Raw genomic sequence first — 20,933 nt, forward strand, 5'->3', positions numbered from 1 at the left:
TCTTATTTTAAAAGCAAGTGCCAGGCTGTGTGTTCTGGATACGATTTGATCGATCAGATTACTAATCTTGAAGCAAAGATTTATTCATGCACTATAGTTAAAATAAAACAACAGAAAGAAATTGGCATAAGAACTCCACTGATTTGTTTTTGATGTTATTGTCACATGTATCTTACAGTAAGAATCAAATGGTGAAAAGCTTTCATTTGATGCCACAAAGCTGCCTTACCAGCAGCACCAACATCCTGAGGATGAATTTTTAAGTGGCTTTCCTGAAGACAAGTTTGGGCTCAGGCCCTGATGACTTCTACAAATCAAAAGCTTTTGGGATACAAGCCTTTATTATGAGAAGAGTTGAATTGAGAAGCAAGGATGAGAGCCTCTTGTGGACAGAGATAGTGTCCCTACCACTGAACCAAGAGACCAGGGTTCAACTCCTAACTGCTCCGGAGGTGCCTACAGGAAAAGAGGCCGTAAACAAGGATATTCTGCTTCACTTGTACCAGGCATGGTGAGACCACATCTCCCAAAACGGGTAGCTTGGCCTCTTTATTTTAAGGAAAGATGTGTATCCATTGGGAGTGTTTCAGAGGCAATTTATTTGATTGATACCTGGAACAAGCATGTTTTTAATAAGTAAAGGTTGGAGAGACCGGGCTTGTTTCCACTGGAGTTTAGATGAGTATGGGTAACTTGATTGAACTTTACCATGTCCTGAACACAAGGCTGACACAGAAGGGTTGCTTCCACTTGTGGGTGAAGCCATTGATAGGGGCCACTATTTAAAATTAGGGGTGACACTTATAAAACAGATCAGAATTTATTTTTTCTGACTTTAACACCTGCTGCAGTGCAGGTAGAAAATTCTTTAATTCCCTGTTGTTGACAATCGGGTCGGATACAAGGGTGAGGAGCTACAGCGGTTGATGGCGTCTCTGGGATATGTATGACAAACAAGAGTACAGCAGTCGGAGAGGTCACAAGGTCACTACAGAGCCGCAGAACCTGTCAGGATACGTGAGTATATCGTTTCAATTACTTTTAGTCCCAGCTTTCTTCAGTTCCTGGAAGCAGTCGTAGTAGCATGAGGTTACATATTTGGGTGGTTGCTTTACCCAAAACACTAGCTGGGTAGTGTCTCCCACCCATCCTCCTCCACCAACCAAAACAAAAGGTCTGTGCATCAATTGGTAAGGTGACAAGCATTTTCTTTTGTGTTTCATTTTTTTCAGCGATTTGGGATTCCCTACAGTGTGGAAACAGGGGCCCACCAAGCCCACACTGACCCTCCGAAGAGCAACCCACACAGACCCATTCCCCAACATTTACCCCTGCACCTGACACTACGGGCAATTTAGCATGGCCAATTCACCTAACCTGTACATCTTTAGACTGTGGGAGGAAACCATTGTAAGTTAGCCAGAAAATATCTAAAGAGAGGACTAAGAAGAGCCAGGAGGGGACATGAGAAGTTGTTGGGGGGATAGGAACAAGGAAAGCCCTAAGGCCTTCTATAGGTATGTCAGGAATAAAAGAATGACTAGAGTAAGATTAGGGCCAAAGACTGTAGTGGGAAGTTGTATGTGGAATCGGAGGACATGGGAGGAAGTGCTTAATGAGTACTTTTCATCAGTATTCACATTGGAAAAGGGCGATGTTAGTGAGAATATGGAGATACAGGCTACTAGATTAATTGGGATTGCAGTTGACAAAGAGGCGATTTTAGCAATTTTGGAAGATCTGAAAATAGATAAGATCCCTGGGCTGAATGGGATTTATCCTCGGATTCTCTGGGAAGCCAGGGAGGAGATTGCAGAGCATTTGGCTTTGATCTTAATGTCATCATTGTCGACAGGAGGAGAAGATAGCAAATGTTCTTCCCTTGTTCAAGAAGGGGAGTCAGGACAACCCTGGGAATTATAGGCCAGTGAGCCTTACTCCAGCTGTGGGGATGTGTTGGAAAAGGCTATAGGAGATAGGATTTATAATCATCTGGAAAGGAATAGCTGATTACAGATAGTCAACACGGTTTTGTGAAGAGTAGATTGTGCCTCACTAACCTTATTGAGTTCTTCAAGAAGGTGTCAAAACAGGTGGATGAAGGTAAAGTGGTTGATGTGATGTATATGGATTTCAGTTAGGCGTTTGATAAGGTTCCACACAGTAGGCTATTATACAAAACACAGAGTTACGGGATTGAAGGTGATTTAGTAGTTTAGATCAGAAATTGGCTAGCTGTAGGACGACAGAGGGTGGTGGTTGATGGGAAATGTTCATCCTGGAGCCGAGTTACCAGTGGTGCGCAACAAGGATCTGTTTTGGGGCCACTGCTGTTAGTCATTTTTATAAATTATTTGGATGTGGGTGTAGAAGGATGAGTTAGTAAATTTGTGGATGACTCTAAGGTAAGCAGAGTTGTGGATAGTGCTGAAGGATGTTGTAGGTTACAGAGGGACATAGATAAGATGCAGAGCTGGGATGAGAAGTGGCAAGTTGAGTTTAATGTGGAAAAGTGTGAGGTAGGTCACTTTGGAAGTAGTAACAGGAATGCAGAGTACTGGGCTAATGGTAAAGGTCTTGGCAGTGTAGATGAACAGAGAGATCTCGGTGTCCAGGTGCATAAATCCCTGAAAGTTGCCACCCAGGTTGACAGGGTTGTTAAGAAGGCATATGGTATGTTGGCGTTTATTGGTAATGGGATTGAGTTTCGGAGCCATGAGATCATGTTTCAGCTGTACAAGACTCTGGTAACGCTGCACCTGGAGTATTGCTTACAGTTCTGGTCACCGCATTATGGGAAAGACGTGGAAACTTTGGAAAGGGTTCAGAAGAGATTTACTAGGATGTTGCCTGGTATGGAGGGAAGGTCTTACGCATAAAGGCTGAGGGAACCGAGGCTGGTTAGATAGAATGGACAGTGAGAGCCTTTTTCCTTGGAAGCTGATGGCTAACATGAGAGGACATAGCTTTAAATTGAGGGGTGATAGATTTAGAACAGACATCAGGGGTAGTTTCTTTACTCAGTAGTAGGGATGTGGAATGGCCTGCCTGCAACAGTAGTAGACTCGCCCTTGATAAGGGCATTTAAATGGGCATTGGACATTCATATGGATAATGATGGAACGGTATAGGTTAGAAGGGCATCAGATTAATTTCACAGGTCGGTGCAACATCGAGGGTTGAAGGGCCTGTACTGCGCTGTAATGTTCTGTAAGTGGTTTGACGTATCAGCATCTCCTCTGTGATGGCTGAGAGGTGGGTCAAAAAAATGATCTGATAATGTTGCATGATGCACTAAATTACCAGCTAACAACAAATCATTATCCAGTAAAATTTCTTTACACAAGACAGCCATAAAAAGATCAAACATTTTCAGAAAGAACTTAGTGGCCATCAAAAACATAAATCACTTTCTTCATCAAATGGTACATGTCAAGTATCTAGTTTAACACTTGTTGGTTTAAATAAAAAACTAGAAAGTTAAAAGGGATGATGCCAAACAGCTCACTGTAGTGAGCTTCCAGCTTTGATACCTTTGATTTTGGCTGCTGTGTGTTGAAGCTGGATGGTGAAATAATATCTCCCAGCAGGCATCCGTGAGCTTTGCTTTTGTAAAGGTACCAATTGAAAGTCAATTACCTCGTAGATATGTCCTTAACAACCTAAAGTAAATTTGGCTTGAAACAAAACAGGCAGAAGTTGTTCAATTCTCACAAATCAAGATTTGTTGTTGGAAAATGACAGCATTTTGTCATGATTAACCCAGAGGCTGTTGTGTTAGATTAAAGAAGTAGGCAATCTCTTATTCAGTAGAGAAGCAGACAGAGAAACATTTTAATATTGAAAAATTGGAATGAATTTAAAAAAACGCCACCAAAACTGTATCAAATATCTTTGTGCCTTGAAACTAATAAGGAACATTTACCATCAAAAATCTGCTTCCACAAAGGAAACAGCATTTCTGGGAGGAAGGTGGAGCTGCAAGAGAATATGCTGAATCCCATTTCATGTTTCAATCTCGATCACCGTGCCTCTGCCACAGCTCAGGGAGGAATGTACGTACGGATTGGGCTGTTACAGAGTACAGGCAGAGTTGGTTTGGCTACATAACAGGCACCATACTTGAGAAATAATTTATTGTTTAATGTCAAAGTGTGAATCTTTTATATAAATGCAATTATTTCAGTCAAAATATTATCCATACTATTTGCATATATAGTGAAAGTTCTTGGATGAATGGCACAGTGGTAGTATCCACATCTCTGAATCAGGAGGCCAGATTTCAAGGCCCATTTGTTCCAGAGATGTATGACATCTTTGAACAGGTTGATTTAAATAAAAACCTAGAAAGTTGGGGGGAGGGAAGCCAAACATCTCTCTGTAGCGAGCTTTCAGCTTTGGTACCTTGGCTGCTGTGTGTTAAAGGCTCTCGTGGTGCAGTGGTACCTCTTTGGAGCAGGCCTTGGTTCAGGTCCTGCATGCTCCAGAGGTACATCAGAACGCATGCACCCCTGTTGATTAGATGTATCTAGATTGAAGATTCCCAACTGTTTCTGTGCTTCAGCAGATTACAACCAGTGGTGGGACTCAGCTGGTGCCTTTGATAGTGATTATCGTTGGGCCAGCTGACCTCACAACTAACCCTAATCCATCCTCAACAGGGAGAAATCACTGGATAATGATCGGGAGCAGAAACCTTAGTTGACCTTTCCCTCCATTGTTGAATCTAAGATTTGTCACCACTACCAGAAACCCTGAGCTAAGATCCATATCTCGGTACAACAAAGGAGTCAGAACACCAAGGTAGTGATCAGTCTGGGTCAGGGCACCTGGCACAATACACAAAGTCCCATTTTCACAGAATACTGTTTAATTTCCCACCTCTCTGCAACCAGCACTAACTTGCTGATAAACTAGTGTGTTTCACAGTGAATATGCAGCATCCTTTAGTCAGACATCCTGCTCTGGGTGTATTATGTACAGCTTTAAAGTAGTGGGTTACAGGGTCAGTGTATATTTGATTTTCTTCTCCACTTCATTATAGGTGGGGAGCCTATCAGGATATAAATTCCCAGGGCTGACTTCAGTAATTATACTGACTGGGGAGAACTGCTGCCACGGTGGGATCCATTCATCATGTACATTTCCATTGAATTCAGAAGTGACTATTGTCACAAGAAACAAAAATCAATTTTATTATTGATTAGCTTTGTAACAGTGCAATTAACCAGCTGCAAAAAGCTTTCACATTTTTTCCACTTTAAGGCCTACACATCTATCTTGCGACAATACTTAAAATATGTCAATAGGCTTTCAGCCATAAAATGCAATTAATATGTGTGTTCTGAAGCAACTTGACCAGTCTGGGGACAAATACTCAACCTTCTGCATGTACGCCCCAACTCTTCAAAATTTCAAATGGCCAGCTTACAAATCCTTCAGCAGCCTTTGTTAATTTTGAGTCTATCTCCCAGAATGGAGGAGAGCCCTTGTCAACTTTGTTTTCAGTCTCAGCAGGAGAGAAAGATCACCCGATGCAGTCCATGTTTAGCTGGCTCTAAGACAAGTTTACTGTTCTGACATTACTACCTTTCTCGCTCCTTTCTGTTTGCATGTGCTTTTACAGTGAATAGTGCAGCTCACCACCAGCTCTCATTCCATCAGCCAGGATGCTGCAGGTTGGTGTCAACTATTGGCCACATATTTTAAACTTATGAGTCTAACTTAAAATGAACTCTAATGAGAAACAAATTGGCCTTATTTTCACTGAACATGAAAAGCTGTTTCACTGGCTGTTAAAGTGTTACAGGACACACATTTTTCTTCCATATGTTTTACACAGTTTTACGGTGTTTTAAAAATAACTTCTACATTCACAGTTTCAATATCAGGCAAAAGCTTAAGATTTCCTTTGAAGCTGTGAGGCAGGATCTCAACATCTTGACCAAGATAACCTTTGAGCACATTCATGGCAGTTCACAGCCTGCTACAATAATACAGAAGTTTATAAAGTAATCATCATTCTGTCTCTAATATGAAGGCTCTGCATACACTTGATGCTAACTTACTCCATTGTAAATTCTTGCATCAATGTTGACATTTTAATTATAAAATGTGCCATATTAAAATTATACTTACTTGCAAATGTGTGTTATACTGCATTTAAACTGGAATTTATATCAGAAATATCAAACAAAAGCAGAACCTGTAACTTCAAAGTAGGTATTGAATTACCTCTCCACCCTTGTCCAATTATACTCCATCTTCTAAGGCTTCTTTCCCCTAAAGACAATCTCTTCGGGTATCACCGTATAAAACGCACTCTTTCAAAACAAACCCAGCTGGCAACTGCCCACAAAGAAATGTGACGCAAATATTATTACACTCAAACAACTGAAACCCCGCTGGTGGTTTCAGACACAACACAATGATTATTTTTCTTGCATTCCATAAATCAAAATATTCAATTTTCGAACTGGAATACTCAGATTTGCAGCTTTATTACTGATGCTCTAGCCTTGATGCCCGGTTTGATTTAAATGAACACACAGAGTCACGGTGTATTTTACTCAAGATTGAATAGTCCTTGGGGCTATTGAAGACCCACTTGATCTGCACAGTGACACCTCTATTTTAAAAGGCACACAAAGTAAAGTCAACCAAATTGTGGCTGTTTTGAAAAGGTGCAATATAAACACATTCCATAGCAACATTTTTAGCCTGTCATATGGACACAGTGCAGTTGGCCACAATGCTGGGAACTGAATTAAACTCAGTGTTGTACATATCTACACACCTGCTTTGTTTGTTGTTTGGAGGCAAGTCTCAGTAACTCACATAGCTCAAAGTTAGGCTCCATGAATTCACAAAGTTAACCTACAGATATATCCCACGTCTATGCGGTGAATTAAATTGACTTGCACAAAAGCAGCTAAGAGTGACTGTGGATAAACTCAAATACAGCGACTGTGAATCACAGCATAGGGACTGGCTGACTGATTATTACAATCTTATATTAGGAGGCTGCAGTAGCTGCTCTTCATGGCTTTATAAACAAAAATAAATGAAGTGGCCAACAACTCATTGAACATTAAAATCACTTCCAAAACTGAAAAGAAATGTATCCATGCAAGGAGGCAAAACGTTGAACCACATCCAACTCACCCTCATTATTACATATAACCCTATTCTTTAACATATTTAACATTATTATTTCAAACACATGTAGCTCAAGGCCAACAACCTTCGATTCTTTTGTGGCTCATTTAAGTAAGAATATCTGTCACAAAGTACTGCTGTGGTATCAGTTGCCCACCGTTACACAGCCTCTGTAAGGCTCACAAACCATAAAGTCTCACATTAGCTGAGAACAGATACGCTATAGTCTAATAGACTTTTATATTTGTCTATTGATCTGATGTTCTAAATGCTCAGCATTGTAGAATCTCACTTTTATTCCCTCAGCAACAATCTGGCATATCAGTTTAAAATTGTCTTAATCCAAGAATTCTTCAATGCTTTGCTGTATCAAAAAATGTTCATGTTTCCTTTATACAGTAAGTTAAATGTCAAGTTCCCATTTTCTTCTCACTTTCAGTCTTTTTCCGTTTCTCTCATGAAAGGAGGTATAGCAATGAGGATAACGATTTCAAAAACACTCAATATCCCCAACAGATAGCAGACTGCAGGCTCAGAGATGGCAGACAGTCCCCTGTGGTGACCACCTTTCCAGTGTATAGCTGAGTGTACATATATTGAGAAACAATGAGCTGATGCATTGCTGTAAAGATGAAACTCTGAATACAAGCCCAGTTCAACACTCCACCTTCAAATGAAGCTGAGTACATTCTGTTTGTATGACTTCTTCGCATGCTGTTCTGAAAACTGATCTATTTAGGAGATGCATTCTTCTTCATCCTCCTCCTCTTCCTCATTTTCTTGTGACGCATTTCTAACAGACTGTAATGTGTTCAACTGAAGCTGGGTTTGATTGATAACACTCGCATCATCCACCTGCATTGAGGACTACAGGAACAAAGAGTCAGCAAATGAAATGGATCACAATTACCATTCAATGGCAATGGCAGACCAGGCTAAAACTTGAACATCTCCAGTTTCTCATGAGCTGAGTGTACTACTTCCTGACTATCATTCTGGTATAAAACAATGGTACTTTCTGCAACAAAGTAAATGATCTCTCATCCTCCAAGTCATTAATCTAGTAAATAATTGAAGTCCCATAACTGATCTCTATATACTCCAGTAGCTAGATCTTTCCAACCTTGAAAAGATCCATTAATCCCAACTCCGTCCTCTGTGTTAACCAATCCTCAATTCATGCAAATGCATTACTCTCAATTCCATATTCTCCTATTTTGTGCAAAATCCTTCTGTGCACCTTATTAAAAGCCTTCTGGAAATCAAATACACTACAACTACTAGCTCTCTTTATCAATTCTGCTTGTTACATTCCTCAAAGAATTCCAACAAATTTGGAATAAGGGAAATACAGACCATGTGTGGGCAAATGGAATTAGTTTAGAGTCACATCATAGTACAGGCATACTGTACTTTATGAATGGTTTCCTTTTCACAAAACCATACTAACTTGGTTTGAGTGCATTAAGTTTTTCTAAGTATCCTCCTATTTCTTCCTTAATAAGGGACTCTAGTATTTTTCCAGATGTTAGATTAACTGGCTTGTAGTTTCCTGCTTCCTGTCTCCTTCCCTTCTTGAACAGGGATGTTAAATACAGGCTTTACCAATGTGCTGACACTCTTCTGTTTCCAGTGAGTTCTGGAATATTTTGACCAATGCCTCCACCATCTCAGCAGGCACTTCCTTCCTTTAAAACTTCTCTTGCTCCCCAGCACTGCATCCTGAATCAAACTCATTATCTCCCACACCAATCTCTGAGCCAGGTATTTTTCTCTACACTGCAATTTAAACATGGCTGGTAGTTAATCCAGAGATGAACCCACCTCTGTGTTTTTGCTTTATCATTTAGCACAGAGTAGTTTATAATCCCTCAGTGGACAACACAGCCTTCAGAACATTGTTTATCGCAGAGAAGGTAGTTACCTAGTCCCCAAGATATTCCCTAAGACTGTTATATTTCTTTCTCAGTGCACATCCTACCCAGTCTCTGCCCTCGTCCCTTGCTAAGCAAGAACTTTGAAACGACTGGAGCTGAAGCTCCTTCAAATCGAAATTCAGGATCATCATACCTCCATCACTCAGTTACACCTACCTGCCTCTGAACTGTAATTAGTCCATGATTTGTACTGCTTCCTGAATCAGTGACCAGGTACCTTTCCCCATCTTAGTAACTACAGCTCACTAACTCAGAGGTGAAGACCCTTGAGCAGCAAGCAATTGCTGTAGATTTGATCACTGTGGATTGCATTAGTATCCACAAACTCCTACATACTACAGCTGCAAGACATCGAGTGAGCCTTCTTTGAACTGTCTCCTCATGTCCTCAAGTGCAAATTCTTCCCACTTTAGTCTCATCAACGTCCTAGACAATCACAGCACAACCTCTCTATTATATTCCATTCCCCTTGTAAAAATAAATCACAACTTTCTATTTGCCTTCCTAACCACACTAACATTTTCAGCTTCACATACAGGACCCTCAAGTCTCTATAGATCACTGGATTCTGCAAAATCTCTCCATTTAATAATACACTGCTTTTCTATTTCTTCTGCCAAAATTGACAAGTTTATATGTTACCCCTACACAGTATATAATTTGGATTATTGTGACTATTTTCCCAGCAAAAAGGAAAATTAAGAGGAGATTTGATAGAGATATTCAAAATCATAAAGGGTCTAGGCAATGTAGTTATGGAGAAACCATCCCCATTGGCAGGATAATTGAAAGACCAAAGGGGCAAAAGAAACAATTATGATTTTTTTTTCACGCTGAGAGTGGTTACGGATTGGAATGGACAGCCTGAAACTATGGTGGAGGTAGATCAATTGATCCATTGAAGAAGAAACTGGATTATTAGCTGAAAAGGAAGAAGGTGCAAGGCCACAGGAGAAAGCAGGGGAGTGACATCAGGTGTTCATTCAGATCACCAACACAAACATGACATCGACTGAATGGTGTCCTCTAATTCATGTAACCATTCTGTAATTTTACCTCATGCTGATGGCCTGAGATATGTTTTTACCCACAAGAAGAATTATTTTTGTACCCATTCCATCAAAATAAATTTGATGGACCTGTGTTCGGGTCACCACAGGAACCTTCTTTTGCCCAAGAGGTCAGCATGCCAAGCCCTTCCTGATATGGACCCCTATTTCTAGTCATGTAGGTCTTCCCTGAATCCTCTCTGTACTCCTACATCTTCTCCATTCCTACCTTCCCAATTCTGTTTGAAATAAAGTCTGGTGCTTGGATTGTTCTTCTGTGGCTTGGCTAACCTGTCACTAACTAGTCAGCAATTAGTGTACCGCTGCTCAGAGATACCTGCTTTCCTCTACCATAGTTGGACTTGCACCTTCCATGTAATAAGTCGTCTCCCAAGTCACTCACCAAGATATAGTGCCTCACATTTATCTGTGTGAATTTAGTTTGCCAATTATTTATTAAGTTCTTCTGTAATTTATTTCAAAGATGTCAAGGCCTTGGCAAGAATCAAGAGAAAATTTATTAGAATAGTTCTAGGTACGGCATGCTGGCTCAGTGGTTAGCTTTGCTGCCTCACAGCGTCACAGACCCAGGTTCGATTCCAGCCTCCAGTGACTATCTCTTCTAAGTTTGTATGTTCTCCCCATGTCAGTGTGCATTTCCTCCGGATGCTCCAGTTTCCTCCCACAATCCAAAGATGTGCAGGCTATTTGGGTTAGCCTTGGGAATTGTATGGTTACAGGGATAGGTTAGCAGGGTGGGTCTAGATGGGATGCTCTATAGAGGATCAGTGTGGATTCTATGGGCTGAATGGCCTGTGTCCACACTATGTCCACACGCTGTGGACATGAGTGAATCAGATGGGCTTTTCTGACAACCAACAATAGAGTAATGGTTGTTAAGACTTTTTTTTAACTGAATTCCAATTCTCCCATCTATTGTGAGAGGATTTGAACCCAGGTTCCCAGAACATTACTTGGATTCCTGGATTAATAGTCCAGTGATATTACTACTAGGCTGCCACTTCCCTTTACTTAAATGATAGGTAAAAGAACCCAGAAGGGAGACGACGTGGAAAAAAACACATCATGCCCTAGCTTTTTTTTAAAGATAAGCCACATTTCACAGTCTTTCCTTCCTCCCCTCCCTCAGAACTCTACCATTTTATTTCAGAGAGCAAACAGAAGACAGACTGAACAAATGATGGGTGGAATGAAGCAAGGATAGCACAAGTCAATATCAGATGGGGATGCAGAATGATATACACAAAAGTTATTCAATATGTATTCATATGATGCTGTTACCTTGAAATTTTAAAAGAAAAATATATTAATGTTTATAGCTCAGATCAGATTTCTCACCTCTACAGGTTCAGCTGCTTGACCACAGTTGTCAGTGTCATCATCACCATCTTCCCTAGTCATGATCATCGAGCGAAGGGCCAACTCTTCTACCTAAAAGGTACACACATACCCCTTACACAAGGATCCTTTCCACAAAAATGTTGGCTTCCAATACTGATAATCAGCATTCCTGCAGCATCTTTAACATACCAATATTACCAAGATACCAAGACAGGAATAAAGCCACCCTGAGCGATGGGAAATGACTAATGAAGGAGAAATCATTCAACCTCTAATTCAATTAGATCACTGCTAATCTGTACCATAATACCACGATTGTCCTTTTTGGCATCATATCCCATTACTAAGTACAGATTAATATGTCGGGCCCAGAGCTTTAGAATCCCATAACCCATTAGTTACAAAGGGATTAGCTGGAGCATGCAAAACTTTGAAATAAATAGGAAAGGTTTGGAAGGACATGGGCCAGGAGCAGGCAGGTGGGACTAGTTTAGTTTGGGATTACATTCGGCATGGACTGCTTGGACCAAAGAGGCTATTCCTGTGCTGTATGACTCCATGGGAACACACTGCAAGACATCAACCCAGAACCTAATTGTCAGAGCTCCACTTACCTATCCACTCACCATAGCCTTTAATTTCTTTACTGATCAGTGGGTGTCTAGCTTTCCACTAACCCAGAGGAATACTAAACATTAAAGCCTCACAGAACTTCAACAATATCACTCACAATCTGTCAGTGACTGGGTATCCACAGTTTTGTTTGGGGTGAGGGGATGGGGAGGGGGCTTTTCCACTACCAGCTTTGAGGTAAATGTTCACTGGTATCATTCTTAAGATGTTGTGAAACTTGAAAGGGTTCAGAAAAGATTTACAAGGATGTTGCCAGGGTTGGAGGGTTTGAGCTAGAGGGAGAAGCTGAACAGGCTGGGGCTGCTTTCCCTGGAGCATCGGAGGCTGAGAGGTCACCTTACAGAGGTTTACAAAATTATGAGGGACATGGATAGGATAAATAGACAAAATCTTTTCCCTGGGGTCGGGGAGTCCAGAACTAGAGGGCATAGGTTTTGGGTGAGATTTGAAAGATATAAAAGTGACCTAAGGGGCAACTTTTTCACGCAGAGGGTGAAACGTGTATGGAATGAGCTGCCAGAGGATGTGGTGGAGGCTGGTACAATTGCAACATTTAAGAGGCATTTGGATGGGTATATGAATAGGAAGGGTTTGGAGGGATATGGGCTGGATGCTGGCAGGTGGGACTAGATTGGGTTGGGATATCTAGTCGGCATGGACAGGTTGGACCGAAGGGTCTGTTTCCATGCTGTACATCTCTATGACTCTATAAATGGTCTAACTCCAATTTTAAGATTAAAATCCTTTTTGTTTAAATATCCCCTCAGATACAATTGTTTTCTGTGTTTAGATTAGGGGAGATTAGCAAAGCTAAATTATTGGCTGCAGTCCAGCAGGATGACTTAACATTTTGTTTACAGTGTCGGATGGGTTACAGCTAAGCAAGGTTTTGAAGGTTCTGTTAGAAGGAACACCTACAGCCAGTTGTCAGTTCTGTAACAGGAGAATTGCAGGGATGCAATCAGTTAGGAACTGGAGTGCCAGCTTAGCTCAATTTATAACAGCAAGAGTGAGGGGATACTGCACAATTACACGTTGTCTCTCTTGAATAGGACTCCCACCACTACATAACTTGGATGTAAAATAATCCATGGCATTGCCAGTGTGTGCTACTCAGCATTTCTTCTACAACCAAAAACTTTCTGGCTATAAGAACATAAGAAATTGCAGCAGTTTTAGGATCGGTGCTGGGCCCTCTACTTTTTTGTCATTTACATAAATGATTTGGATGAGAGCATAAAAGACACAGTTAGTATGTTTGCAGATGACACCAAAATTGGAGGTGTAGTGGATACCTCAGATTACAACAGGATCTGGACCAGATGGGCCAATGGGCTGAGAAGTGGCAGATGGAGTTTAATTCAGATAAATGAGGTGCTGCATTTTGGGAAAGCAAATCTTAGCAGGACTTATACACTTAATGGTAAGGTCCTAGGGAGCGTTGCTGAACAAAGAGACCTTGGAGTGCAGGTTCATAGCTCCTTGAAAGTGGAGTCGCAGGTAGATAGGATAGTGAAGGCGGCGTTTGGTATGCTTTCCTTTATTGGTCAGAGTATTGAGTACAGGAGTTGGGAGGTCATGTTGCGGCTGTACAGGACATTGGTTATGCCACAGTTGGAATATTGCGTGCAATTCTGGTCTCCTTCCTATCAGAAAGATGTTGCGAAACTTGAAAGGGTTCAGAAAAAATTTACAACAATGTTGCCAGGGTTGGTGGATCTGAGCTACAGGGAGAGGCTGAACAGGCTGGGGCTGTTTTCCCTGGAGCGTCAGAGGCTGAGGGGTGACCTTATAGAGGTTTACAAAATTATGAGGGGCATGCATTGGGATAAATAGACAATGTCTTTTCCCTGGGGTCGGGGAGTCCAGAACTAGAGGGCATAGGTTTAGGGTGAGAGGGCAAAGATATAAAAGAGACCTCAGGGGCAACTTTTTCACGCAGAGGGTGTTACGTGTATGGAATGAGCTGCCAGAGGATGTGGTGGAGGCTGGTACAATTACAACATTTAAGAGGCATTTGGATGGGTATATGAATAGGAAGGGTTTGGAGGGATATGGGCCGGGTGCTGGCAGGTGGGACTAGATTGGATTGGGATATCTGGTCAGCATGGATAGGTTGGACCAAAGGGTCTGTTTCCATGCTGTACATCTCTATGACTCTAGGAGTAATCCATCTAGCCTGTTGAGATGGTTCTGCCGTTCAATAAGATCAAGGCTGATCTTTCTGTGGACACAGTTCCACTTAGCCACCCACTCACGATAACCCTCCCTTCATGGTTCAAAAAATCTATCAATCTTAGCCTTAAAAATATTCAACAAGGTAGCGCCTCAACTGCTTCCTTGGGCACAGAATGCCACAGATTCACAACCCTTTGGGTGAGAAGGTCCTTCTCTCTCACTCCTAAATCTGTTCCCCCTTATTTTGAGGCTACACGCCCTAGTTCTAATTTCACCAGCCAGTAGAAACAACCTCCCTGCTTCTATCTTACCTATTCCCTTCGTACTTTTATATGATACTATAAGATCGCCCCTCCATCCTTTGAAATTCCAATGAGTACAGTCCCACTTTACTCAATCTCTTTACACAAGCCAACCCTCTCAGCTCTGGAATCTGCATAATCTGATGGCTGTGTTTGCTTGGCATAGCAACAGTTAGTCGCACGTGGGAAAGGGGCTGAAACGGCCCCAGATCTCTAAATTGTAAACTTCAAGCTCCCATTGAATGAATGGCACAACATGCAGAACTGAAGAAAATAATTTTTTTTTAAAAATATAGGAAATGATTCAGTGCCCTACCCAATCCTTAGTTTATGCTTATCCCACTAGAGGTGAATGTGTATCTCAGCCCAATGTCACAGTGCCCGATCTGCTGATACATGCTACAAGCAAATGTAATCAAATTAAAAAGCTTGGGATGCTTTTACTTGAATCACAGGAGAGAACAAAGGCTAAGACTTAAGACTGTGTTTGGCTGGATGATGCAGGCAGAAGCACCTCCCACCCTAAACTGTCTCAATTCAGCAGGAGCAATGTCAAAAATGAGGCAGTGGAGTTGGGGAGGAGGGGTCCATGAACTGGACGGCCTGTGCTATACCTCACCAGGGAACACTTGCTATTGGCCCTGCTTGTAAAGGTACTTCATCCACCTACACAGAACAGCAGAACTTAAATCTATACATAAACAATAGGTGTTATTTGTTGCATGTAGATATACCTTGAGTCGGTTTAATTGATCTTGTAAACTGGTTTTGACTTTCAGTAGAGCTTCTTCTTCTTTCTTCAGCTCCTGCAACCGACTGAGCATTCTGAGTCCTTAGGAGTTTTAGTGTTTACCTGGAGGAGGAATAACTGCACCTTTTTAAGAATTGTGCACAAAGATGCTGTAAACTGAACACTGCATTCTCATAAGAGAAGCAGCCTGTGAAGACTAGGATACAGGAGAAATAAGCGGCTCATGACAATCAGAAAGGGGCATCAGACGAAACAAAGGGATTCCCACTGCCAGGCCAGTCAATATCTGAAACAAAAAGACAATTTAGCAGCTTTGTTGGAGCTGCGTACACAATGTTAACTAATTTTCTACGATATAACTCCAGCACTCTGGTCATTTACACCACTTTAAAGAGCAAAGGCAGATAGTACCCATACCCAATCCTATCCATACGGACACCTCTTAAACATGTAGATAATGTGCAAGAGGATTTCCCTACCACGCTACCAACCCCATGTTTAGAAGATGCATGGATGACAAGTATAAAATTATTTGATTGGTCAGTACAGGAAAGATACTCTAACCTGAAAAAAAAAAGGGGATGCTGCCTTCAAATTAAAACTAGGTAATTCTGGAATGAGATCAAGAAACAGTTTTCTCCATACAGAAAATTCCTTTGACAGCGAGTTTTGAGAAGATCTGTAACTCAGGTTGAGGTTCTGGATGTAGGTTTGCTCACTGAGCTGCAAGGTTCATTTTCAGACGTTTCATCACCATACTAGGTAATATCTTCAGTGAGCCTCTGGATGAAGCTCTGGTGGTATGGCCCGCTTTTTATGTGTTTAGGTTTCCTTGGGTTGGTGATGAAATTTCTTATGGTGATGTCATTTCCTGTTCTTTTTCTCAGGGGGTGGTAAATGGGATCCAAGTAAGTGTGTTTGTTGATAGACACTAGTATCTTTACATACAAATGAGGAAGGACACCACTTCGACTGGGACAACACATCCATCCTAGGGCAAATCAAACAGAGACATGCGCGAGAATTCCTAGAAGCATGGCATTCCAACAGGAACTCATCCTCTTCTATCTTGGTGTCTTTGATGGTTTTCAGGAATTCTAGGGTGGAGTGGATGAGTGGTCCGAGTCTTCTACTAAATGGTTTAGTCTTTGGTATAGCTCCTTGACTAATCTGTAAGTTGGCGTTCCAGGTAGCGAGATTATAGGTCTGAGGGGGGCTCCTGGTTTGTGAATCCTAGTACCCTAATCTATAGAAGCGTGGTGTGTTGGATCCATTTGGATTCGTGTTTTGGAAATCTGTCTTATTTATTTCTCCAGATTTTTGATGTGTTTTTTGAGTATGGCTTTGATTTAGTTCTCTACTTGTGGGGTTTGGTCTATCGCCACTTGTTGGTAAGTGTTGGTATCTGCAAGCTGTGCATTCGCTTTCTCAATGTAGTCTCTTTGATTTAAAATGACTGTCAAGCGTCCTTTGACTGGAGGTAGGATAACAATGTTTTTACCATTTTCTTAGTCCTTCTAGTGCTTTCCTTTCTTATATATTGAGTGTTTCCGTCCTTTTTCCCAGTTAATGTTGGGGCGACTGACACTCTGATGGTTTGCAGGGTTTTCTCTGTGAGTTCGTTGCATTTCACTGTTGTTTCTAATGCTGCTAAGAAATCTTTCTTGTCCGCATCCTGGAAGTTGTAATTTAATCCTCTTACTAAGACAGCTTTCTCAGTGTCTGTTAACAGTCGGTCAGATAAGTTTTTCATCCATGCTTCTGTGTTGTTATTTTGTGTAAGTTTGTCTAGTTTTTTCTGCAGGTCTAGTTTTTCTTTTCCTTTTCTGTGTTTGCTGCTGTCTAATGTCTATGATTTGTTGTACTGTGTCTGTCAAATTAGTAAGTAAAGTTTTTTGGTGTGAAATTTCCCAGTTGTATTGACAGTCTGTTGTGGGCTTCATTAATAATTCCTCTCAGCATTCTGCGCCTGTTTTGCTCTGCTATTGTTTTGGCTAGTGGGGTGTTAAAGGGAGGTTTGTATTGAAGACGTTTAGGGAGTACCTGTTACCTTAGGCATTCGTGCAGGAAGTACAGTTGTTAGTGCATGGCACTCTGTCGATGACATTGGTTTCCCATCTGCATTGGACAAACTGGCAGAAAACTAGCCACTAGGATACACGAACATCAACTAGCCACAAAAAGACAATACACATTCTCACTAGTATCCTTACATACAGATAAGGAAGGACACCACTTCGACTGGGACATCACATCATCCTAGGACAAGCCAAACAGAGACATGTGCGAGAATTCCTAGAATCATGGCATTCCAACCGGAATTCTATCAACAAACACACTGACTTGGATCCCATTTATCACCCCCTCAGAAAAAGAACGGGAAATGACATCACCTACCCACAGAAACCTAAACACAAATCAAAAGCGGGCCATACCACCAGCGCTTCATCCAGAGGCTCACTGATGATGTTACCTATCATGTTGACGAAACATCTGAAAATGAACATTCCAGCTCAGTGAGCAAACCTTTGCCCAGATTCTTTTGAACATTTAGTGAAGTCTAGAATGGGTCTCCCACAAACTACTTTTGATGCTGGGGACAACTGAAAATTAAATGCAGACATCAATAGTAAAATGGACCAAAAGTGGTTTAGCGTGTTGAGATACATATTATATATAAATGAATGGTGGAAATAGCTCAAGAAGCCAAATTACCCATGCTCTTACTATATCTAAATATTCTCAATAAATATCGCAACTATGAATAGGAACAATGAATTTTAGCAAGTTTTGTCTTCAATTTGTTCATTAGTTTTGGGTGCTGCTGGCTATGCCAGAATTTATTGCCCATATCTAACTGCCCTGGAGAAGCAGCAAGTTGCCTTTTAAAGCAGTCCTTTAGATGGAGGGAACTCTCTGCACTGTTCAGAACTTCCAGCATTTTGGCCCAGTGAAAGTGATGGAATGGCAATATATTTCCAAATCAGATGGTACATGGTTTGGAGGAGAGCTTACAAGTGGTGTCCCCATGTTTCTGCTGCCCTGTCCTTCTGGATGGTAGCTGTCACAGATTTGGAAGGTGCTGTCTAAGGAGCCTTGGTGAGTTGCAGTGCATCTTCTAGATGCTACACACTACTGCTAATCGTTGGTGGTGTTGGGAGTGACAGCTGAAGACATTAGGTGGTGTGTCAATCAACATGCTGGTTTGTCTTGATTAGTGTCAAGCATCTTGAGTCTTGTAGAAGCTGCACTCATCTGGACAAGTGGAAAGAATACCATCAAACTCCTGGCTTGTGCCTTGTAGATGGTGGACAGGCTCCAGGTAGACAGGAAGCTCCAAATCCCCAAATCTCATTACACACTGGAATAGACCATAATTGTTCACTATCTGCCCTCAACAGATACTCCATCATAGATTGCCTCAACCACTGCTCTTGTTCTAGTGGATCACCTTTCCTAAGGCTATGGCCTGCTGAACTCAATCTGCACTCCCAGTATTCATTCATTAGCATAACTTCAACCATTCACCAGCAGCTAGCTTCAGCAAACTGAATTGCCCCACAGTTCTTCTAAGCTCTAAGCTTGCTAAGTCATACACCCAGTGAATACTGCTTGTTTTTAAAAGCCTAACTCACTCAACTGTACTGTATTAAAGCTCACAAGCTGCTTCTTATCCCAATGCCGTTTCCCCAACACAGAGCCAGTGGCCTTCACACTTTCTCAGCTCCTTAGGAGTGTTGGGTCCTGAACTTAGCTGGTTCTTAATCCTTGAACGTCTTCTTAATAGCACAGATCATCAAGCTGCTGTCAGTTTATCACCAAGTAATCTACACAGAATCAGTATAGCACACAGCATAGGTGACTGCAACACCTCTAGCATGGAATATATCTGTTTGTCTTTTTCTCCAACTAATTGTAACCTTTGAACTCTTCTTTAGTGATCTCAAACTGTCTGGAATGGCTTCCACAGTACAAACAAATACCTAAAAAAGGAGGATTTATCACACAGTGATTATCAAAGATACTTGAAGCTTTGTCCTAGATGGTGTCAGCTTGAGTGTTAGAATCATTTTCAGAGTTGCATTCACCAATAGAGAATATTCCACCACATCTCTGACTCGTGCATTGTAGATGGTGGTCAGGTGCATCCAATCACCACAGAATTCCCAGCCTCTGATCTGCTCTCATTTTTATTGTATTTAGATACTGGTCCAGCTAATTTTCTGGTCATTGGTCACTCGCAGCGTGTTGTTACTCTGGGACTCAATGATTGTATTGCCACTTAAGAACAGGGACAAAATGGTCAGATTCTCTATTGTTGGAGTTGGCCATTATCTGACACTTGTCATCATAAGGTGCTTTATGGGATTTAAATTTGACATTAAAACGTTAGGTCAGGGAAGTACTGAGGGGTCATTAACCCAAGGAATGAACAGTCATGACCCTACTGGATTTTTACATGGTATATATTTGAAAATTACCAGGCATGGAAACCCTGGTCAGTCCCCCTCCAGTCTAGGACTGTGGAAAAAGAACTTGCATTTATATAGCACCATTCACAATCCATGCTCCAAAGTTCTTTAGAGCTTTGCCACTGTGTAGTCACTGATAATTATATAGAAAACAAGACAATTTGCAGACAACAAAATCCTACAGAAATAATATGGTGATGGCCAGGGAATTTATATTTCATCATGCTCATTGAGTAATAGATATTAGCTAGGTCACCAGAGTGTTATGGGCTGTAGTGCAGGGTTCTAGAACACTCCTTCAGTGAAATTTATACCTTCAGCTTCAGTTCAGTGATGAGGACCAAACCACTCTCGAACACGAATGAGCCAAATCCAACACTCACTCAGTCAGCCACCCAATACCATCCAGCTCCATCTTATACCCTGACCCCCCGACCTCCGACCTCTGAACCAGTCACACCCTCTGACCTCAGGTTGACTATCGCGGTCCAAGGATGAGCGGCCGCCATTGCCCTCACAGCTCCCCGGTGCGAACAGCTTCCTGCATATCCCCTCCCATTCCTTATCTCCAACTTTATCATCTATCTATCTGTCTACCTATTCATCCGTCCGTCCATCTTACTCTCACTCTCTCACAAACACACACCTACCTCCCGGGAATTGACTTCAGTCCACCCCAGTCACGCAGCGTCACTTCCGACAATGCACGCATGCGCATCTACGGCATTGTTGTGCATGGCTGTGCCCCAGCCCCACTCCTCGCGAAAAGCTGAACCCCGCCCCTCAACTTATGACCCCGCCCACCACCATTGTAGACCGCCCACCACCATTGTAGACCGCCCACCACCATTGGAGTCCGCCCACCACCATTGGACTCCGCCCACCAACATTGGACCCCGCCCACCCCTCGGTGCGCGCGCCCACAACCGTTGGAGCCCGCCCACCACCATTGGACTCCGCCCACCACAATTGGAAGCCCCACCAACATTGGACCCCGCCCACCACCATTGGACTCCGCCTACCACCATTGGAGCCCGCCCACCATCATTGGACTCCGCCTACCACCATTGGAGCCCGCCCACCACCATTGG

General features: G+C 42.0%; 1 protein-coding gene across 4 annotated transcripts; it reads right to left on the reverse strand.

The window, feature by feature from the left end:
- Positions 1-5,168: 5,168 nt before the first annotated feature.
- snapc5 (small nuclear RNA activating complex, polypeptide 5) lies at positions 5,169-20,550 on the reverse strand. Of its 4 annotated transcripts, none has more exons than XM_060852957.1 (4): positions 20,493-20,550; positions 15,354-15,656; positions 11,504-11,596; positions 5,169-8,025 (listed from the first exon to the last, which is right to left on the reverse strand). In XM_060852957.1, exons 2-4 carry the CDS (start codon positions 15,441-15,443, stop codon positions 7,894-7,896), a joined length of 315 nt encoding a protein of 104 aa, XP_060708940.1. In that variant the 5' UTR covers positions 15,444-15,656; positions 20,493-20,550; the 3' UTR covers positions 5,169-7,893. The 4 variants fall into 4 exon arrangements, with proteins under 4 accessions (XP_060708940.1, XP_060708942.1, XP_060708941.1 ...); XM_060852959.1 differs by having other exon boundaries at positions 20,489-20,510; XM_060852958.1 differs by lacking the exon at positions 20,493-20,550 and adding an exon at positions 20,311-20,456.
- Positions 20,551-20,933: the final 383 nt, after the last annotated feature.

Source organism: Hemiscyllium ocellatum, chromosome 39, assembly GCF_020745735.1.
Source record: "Hemiscyllium ocellatum isolate sHemOce1 chromosome 39, sHemOce1.pat.X.cur, whole genome shotgun sequence".
In the NCBI taxonomy this organism is placed as follows: Eukaryota; Metazoa; Chordata; class Chondrichthyes; order Orectolobiformes; family Hemiscylliidae; genus Hemiscyllium; species Hemiscyllium ocellatum.